This window comes from Raphanus sativus, unplaced genomic scaffold, assembly GCF_000801105.2.
Source record: "Raphanus sativus cultivar WK10039 unplaced genomic scaffold, ASM80110v3 Scaffold1622, whole genome shotgun sequence".
Taxonomy (NCBI): Eukaryota; Viridiplantae; Streptophyta; class Magnoliopsida; order Brassicales; family Brassicaceae; genus Raphanus; species Raphanus sativus.
Genome location: NW_026616931.1, coordinates 1 through 6,976, shown reverse-complemented (window position 1 = coordinate 6,976; position 6,976 = coordinate 1). Strand labels below are relative to the sequence as shown.

The window sequence follows — 6,976 nt, the reverse complement described above, 5'->3', positions numbered from 1 at the left end:
CATGAATATGTGATGATGGAGAAAAAATGTATATCATGATGAATACACCATATTAAATGATACATTGATCATCTACTAAAAAGAAAACATCATTGTAAATTTTATATAACTTGAATTCAACCAAAAACAAAAACAAGATCAGTTCTGAAAAATATGAAACAATTATATTGAAAACTAGATAATCAATATCTATATAAAATTTTTGAGAGTTGGATGATAGAAACATACCAAAATCGTAAATTAAAAAGACCTAAACGATTTTAGAATAGTCGTAGGCATATCAGGTTTGTAGTAACTAATAGTAGTATGCACACTAAAACTACAATTAATATACATGTATTTGTAAGAAAGTATAATATACACAGAGAAATAACAAACCTATCTTTCTTGTTAAATTTCTTTAATAAAATATAAACAAGAAATTGATTTTACAATACATCGGTGTTGATGATTTAGACCCTTGAATACCAAAAATAAACCATTATCAATCAACAATTAATCCTCTACTTCTTCGAGACGGTTTATTCCTCATTCACCAGTAGTTGAACTGTACAGACAAGAAGCAAAACCCTAAGACCAGTTAAAAAAAAACATGACATCATTTGATGCCTTGTTTCTCAAGTCAGAGCATAAATCAAAAACAAAACTTACCAGCTTCTTCTTCTTCTTCTTTTTCTCAATGTATGCCACGAGGTCTTCTTGACGACCAAGAGAATCATCCAAAGCCTGCATCGAAAAGATAGTAAGGATTAAGAAGCTGTGCTAAAATGTATATGTTATTTTTTGATCAAAAAATGTATATGTTAATGTTCAAGATATGTATGCACCTTCTTGGTTGCAGCAAGCTCTTGCTCCAATATATTGGACCGGCTAATGGCGGCGTTAAGCATCTCTTCCTTTTCCGGAGGCATAGTTGTTGGCTGTGCACTCAAGACGGTAACTTTCTGCTCCAGCTCAGCCATTCTTTTCATGATGGCCATGAAGTCTTCTCCCGAGATCGCAGGCACCATCATTTTCTCTGACTGCATCGCACTCTTGTTCATTGACGCATCGTCACAGTACATAGGGCTCGAGTATAAGGTTGATTCGGTTAGTTTCCTTGGGACATTTTTGGTTACTCTGATCATGGTGACAACACCCATCACGAGGGCCATGACGCCTGTGAAAATTGGTGACCTCCCTCCGTCGGATGTAGCAGTGTTGCATGCTTCTTGGATGGCATATACTTCCTCTGCTCAGAAGAATACAGAAAGCGTTGAAGTCATATGTCCTAAAAAATTTTAAAAAGAAATGGGTGTACAAGAATCAACATACTCTTTGAGAGGGAAAACTTGTGAGCTTCTGGCATGTTCCAGGCTGGGTGAGCAGCAACAGGGACCTGAGTTATGAGAATATCAAGTCCACAAGTGCTATTGGTTATTTTACTTGATCTCAAGAACTTAGAGATTGGTCATTCTTACAATGTCAGAGGAGGTGGAGGGCTGTGCTGAATCCTTTTCCTTTTCTTTTTCCTTTTCCTTTTCCTCTCCAGGAGCCTGCTCTGCTGTAGATTCACTTCCCTAAAAGATTATTGAACATAAGTTTAGGAAGGAGTGATGAAGATTCAAGAAAATGATACTATTCAAGAATATATATATATGTAAGCTCAGAGTAAGCAAGACCTCAAAGATGGTCTCCTCAGCCCCGTTTTCAGCTTGGGATCTCTTTGTGCATTTGTGATCACCATTCTTAACTCTCTGCAGGTAGAATGCATAATCAGGTTAGATGTAAAAATAGTAAGAACTTACCCAAGATGATAAGTAACTAACCTGCATGATCTCTGGATTGTTCCATGGGCCTTTGTCAGAGCGCATACATCCCCCACTTTCAGCACAAGTACATGTACCTCCAAGAAAGTCAGGGAGCTCACTGATACAAAATTGACATGAGATAGTCATGAGTCTTCAGTAGCATAGATTATCTTTGTATGAACATCTAAAAAGTTGCTGTTAATCTTCACCTTTCATCAATTATCTCAAGCAACTTGCTTTGGTACTTGTTGCCAAGAACCTGTTATTCAAATAAAAAGTTAATTAATTAAACTATCTCCACTGAGAAAACGCTAACAAAAAAAAAGGTTTTGAATACTTGCATTGATCTTTGCTGTAGTCTTGGGGTCAAGGAAGGACTTAACCGTGCTCCACAACATCCTGAATCCTGAACCAGCATTGATGATAAACATCCTATTCAAGCTCTGAACCAAACACACATTAAAAAATGTTTTAAATTTCTAACCTCATAGATAAAAAGAATAGTCGAGCATAGAAATAAATATAAATCTCACCTCGGGATAGTTGTTACCATCAACCGCCTGAAGACGAGTAACCAAGTCCCTAGCAGCCTTGTTGAAGTTTTTAAGTCCCTGTTATATGCTCAGAAGAAGAAAACAATTAATGAGAAATTTCTATGGTTAAAATTCATGATTAATAATAGGTCATACCACTCCTTGGACATCAAGAATAGTTGTGCTTTGATCAATCTGCTTCTTGGCAGCGATGGAGCAAGCTGGGAACTTAACGTTGAAAGTCCTCTCAAACTCCATAACATGGTAGTTAACATACCTATCCAAAGTCGTGACTTGCATCAGCTTGGTGGAGTCCACTTGACCAAGCCTCTCGATATACACAGGTCTCCCATCCTTGTCGACTCCATGGTGTCCTTGAGGGTAGTACTTCAACACCTCGTCGATCTCCTTGAACTCGAACTCCTCCATGACCGTGTCGGCACCGAACTCTTTCCTCCAGCGAAGCATTCGGTCCACATGAGTTTGGTCTTGTCGAGGTCGAATTTTCTGGCCTTCAAGAACCTCAGCATCATGTGGTAGTCGTCGTGTTTTCTCGGGGAGAAGCTCGTCGAGGATGAGCGCTTGGCGGAAGGCGTCTACTGATTCAACTCCTCGGCGTCGTGCACGTCTTCGATCTCCACGGGGGTTACTTTGCTGCTTGACTTTCTCTTCATTGAGTACCTCAGGTTCTTTGAAGAGCTCCTCTTCTTGAAAGAGCCCATCCTTGGTTTCATTGCGGTTTCTATTGAAAAACAACGTTACAGAACATTTCAAGAACAAGAAAGAAGACAACAACAACAGAAGAAGAACTAGCTTGTCTTGTCTTCTTACGTTGGATGGAAGACATGATAGATGGAATAGGCGGGAATGGGGCACGAGGGGGAGGGGGAGGGGAGGAACACTCTACGAGGAGTGTCTTTTTTTTTATTAAGTTTTTATATTCCTGCAAAAAAAAAAATCAATTTACAAAAAAAAAATCACATTCAAACCCTTGAAAAAGAGAATCTCATTACAAAGGGAAAAAAAAAAGATTTATTACCTCTGCAAAGAGGAAAATGAGAGGAAGGAGAAAGATAAAAAGGATATTAAAAAAAACTTGTCCGAAAATCTCTCCAGCGCCAATAACGTAGAGGAAAAGCTAGACCTCTCCTTCCCACCAAAACCATTCATTCTTCTTCCTTTTTTTAGGTCACAGTTTTTTTTTCTTGTTACACAAGTTACGAGTTGTTATATATCATGATGCGCGTGGACAGACACATGTTAACATAGATGGAGCTCAGCTTTGTCATTAGTCTACAAAACTGAAAATTATTGATGAAATTATAAAATAATTTTCTGCAACAACTCTAAGCTACTTGATCATCAAGAAAGAGTATAAAGTAGGACAAAAGGTTGAAACCAAAAAAAAAAGAGAAAAAGATTAGGACTTTGAGTAGAAGCTCGTCTCTTCAGGGACTCTGATGCTTTAATAAGATCAGAATCTGAGTGTCCCGCTGAGACAAAGAGTTTGATCCCCACAGGTAACCGGGATTTATCAAGAAACGACTTCTTAGAGCTCACAACCAACAAGGAGTCTTCCTTCAGAGCCTGCATAGGGGGATCCTAGTCATGTCAACAAAACCAACAAGGACTATGTCGGTTCTTACAAAGAATATAAGAAAAGTGTACTTACACGATCAGCCATTTTCTCGAGTAGAAGCAAGTCATCTTTAGTTGAACCACTCGAATTTCTCTAACTTTAAGAAGACGATAGGTTATTCAGGGTCGCTTGCTAGTGACATCCCCTTGATATCTGACAAACATTTCCATAACAGAGCAACAATGATATCGCCTCGTTTGCAGAAACAAGGAATGGTGCTGAACATCGTGGAAAGTCCATAAGAATAGAGGATCGTGTCAGGAGTGCCCAAAAATTTCGAGATCCTTGTCTCGCAATCAAGGTGGACATCTAAGTCAAAGAGAGAAAGTATCAAACAGTAAGCATCCTTTTTTGAAGCAAAGGAAAATAAAAAAAAATGAGCACTTGACTTCTTACCAATAGTGCCATATTGAATATGGAATAAACGCATGATGATTCCTTTTGAAGTTTACCAGTAACTTCTCGTGGCCAATGAGTCCAAAATAATTAGCTGACGCAAAATTCACCACGTCTTTTCCATCAACCGTTGTATGCGCGCGGGCCAGCAGCACTGTATGGATCATTTCTTTAAGCATAACAGACATTAGAGACAGAAGTAGTTTGTCCACCACCAAAAAAAACAATATTCATCAGAAAAGCCTAACCTTGGATTCGGACACCGAACAAGACAACTCTAGCTGAAGGAGCATCCAGAATCATTGTAAACCAGTTCAAAGAGGCCCTAAACATCTCCACAAGATTCTTATCCATTACTAAACAAAAAGGCTCTGTCTTTTTTCTTCTACAACTACTTTGCTCGACGGATCGAGCAAAGTGCAGCAGAAGAGTTCAACTTTAAGCAAAACCTACGTTACAATTTTCACAATTCAGATCATCAAACAACACAAAAGTCAGAGCTTTACAAGCAAAACATCTATCATTGGATCACTACCTCCGCGCAAAGTTACCATTTTTTTCATTGTAAATAATGCAAATTACAGTGATCGAGAAGAAGAAGAATCGATCCGAGACCATAACAAGGGATGTTTGTTACCTGATCCCCCAATAGATTTGATAAAGGAGCAGAAGATATTGTTGCCCACAAGAGTTTAAACACACAGAGGAGTGCAGATGTAAAGATTGGCCTTCGAAATTTCTGACGCGGGAAGAAATAATGTTTTTTTTTTTTAATATCAATTACAGTTTACAGAGATCAGTGTAAGAAAAGAAAAAACGAAGACGAGGAAGACGTCCACCCGGTGTGCCTGGATCACTCTGTCCTTGTACTTAAACATTTATGGCCCAGATGTGTCCGTAACATATAGTGGCCCAATACTACAACAGCTTACCCTTGGCCCGTTAAAAATACCATTCGGATTATTTAAAAGACAATAATGTAGGCAGACTTAGGTCAAATGCTTTTCTTTTCTTTTTTTGCTAAATGGTAAATATCATTAGTGAAAATGAAAATTTGGTTACAAAATTAATTGAAACCAAAATCTGCTTAAAATTGATTTGATCTTAGCGACCGCAACGATTTCCAGCGACGGAAAAAACGATTTCCGATGATAAGAGAACAAATCCAACCCAACTGAAACAAATATTACCAAAAATTATTTTTCCATCGCCGGAAATCGTCTTCACTCAAAATTATAGTTTAAATTTAGAGATTTTGAGTTTTTCATGTTTAATAACGAAGATAATTGATATAAAACTAATAAAAATTGATTATAACTTAACGAAATTCAAAGAGATGATCGTACGAAATTCAAAGATTCACTGTGAGAGATATACCTCTCATTTTGATTAACTGAGAAACTCCATCCCAATCCCGCTGCTTTGATTTTTTGTTCCAAGCTGCATCTGATCGACATAGGATTGTTGTCTCCGGTGCTTGTCTTTGCGGGTTTGAGACTCGAGGTGGGGTTTCAGGTATTACTTGAGCCAACTTCCACTTTTTAGCATTGACAATAGCTTTAGTCATGACTTCTTATGCTGTGAAATGGCGATGTTGAAAAGTCTTAAAATTTCTTGCTGTCCAAATTGCAGATATCACCCAAAAGATCAAGGAACAGCCATATAGTCTAGTAGGTGGGAGTATCGTGGCCTTCAATGCCAACCACCAGCCCTCATTAAATGAATTAATGAGCAAAGGGTCAAAATCACTAGCTACAAGTAGCAATTCCCAAACCTTTTGTGCAAATGGACAGTAGAAAAATAAATGCAGAATTGATTCTGGTCCTTGGAAGTTAATGCATTTAGCATTAGACAGTACTATATCTTGCTCTTAGGATCTCACCAACTGGGATTGCTTCATGTTTTTATACTCCCTCCGTTCCCGAAAGTAAAATTTTTGAGATTTTACTTTTGTTTCACAAAGATAGATTTTCTATATCTTTAAAGTATTTTTATATACTTTTGAGAAACATTAATTGTAAAATATTTAAATTTATTAAATTTGATTGGTAGATAGTTATTGGAAATTGTATAGAACAATAAATAGTAAATTAAAATGTAAATATTTATTAAATTCTTCATAAAAACTCTAGAAAATCTTATTTTCAGAAACGGAAGGAGTATTAAACTAACATTTTTATTAGTGAATAACTTGTATGTCTTTTACAAGCGCCAATTCCCTTATAATAATATACTAGATCTTGACCCGTGCGACTGCACGGGTATTAATTTTCAGTTTTAATTTTTATTTATTTATACTAAATACTATATTTATAATATTTGATCGTTTTATATTGACTAAGCTAGGGATATGTATTTGGGTATCCACTCGAATTCGGTTAAAATTTATCCGGGTTTGAGATTTTCGAGTTTAAAGATTCTAGCTCTATTCGGGTATTTATAAACTTTGATTCCGGTTTGATTTAGATCTTTGCGGGTTTGATAACCTGTTTAAATTATTTTAAAATTTTCAAAATTTATATATCTTTAAATATCTTTAAATCTAAAAAAAATATAACATGTAAATTTGAGTAATGTAAGCTAAAGTATCTAGATTAAAAATTAAAATAAATTTAACT

General features: G+C 36.6%; 2 protein-coding genes across 2 annotated transcripts; both read right to left on the bottom strand.

Moving 5' to 3' along the window:
- Positions 1-514: 514 nt before the first annotated feature.
- Positions 515-3,211, bottom strand: LOC130504502 (phosphatidylinositol/phosphatidylcholine transfer protein SFH12-like). The gene is given in 15 exon segments (XM_056999117.1): positions 515-547; positions 652-726; positions 828-1,231; positions 1,315-1,378; positions 1,461-1,559; positions 1,662-1,736; positions 1,809-1,908; positions 2,000-2,049; positions 2,132-2,233; positions 2,324-2,401; positions 2,480-2,793; positions 2,796-2,874; positions 2,876-2,928; positions 2,931-3,065; positions 3,155-3,211. Coding segments are annotated over 15 exon segments (1,659 nt in total). The 5' UTR covers positions 3,171-3,211; the 3' UTR covers positions 515-532.
- Positions 3,212-3,379: 168 nt separating this feature from the next.
- On the bottom strand, positions 3,380-5,973 carry LOC130504501 (long chain base biosynthesis protein 1-like). The gene is given in 4 exon segments (XM_056999116.1): positions 3,380-3,910; positions 3,996-4,308; positions 4,415-4,574; positions 4,576-5,973. Coding segments are annotated over 3 exon segments (528 nt in total). The 5' UTR covers positions 4,713-5,973; the 3' UTR covers positions 3,380-3,910; positions 3,996-4,077.
- Between the last annotated feature and the right edge of the window lie 1,003 nt (positions 5,974-6,976).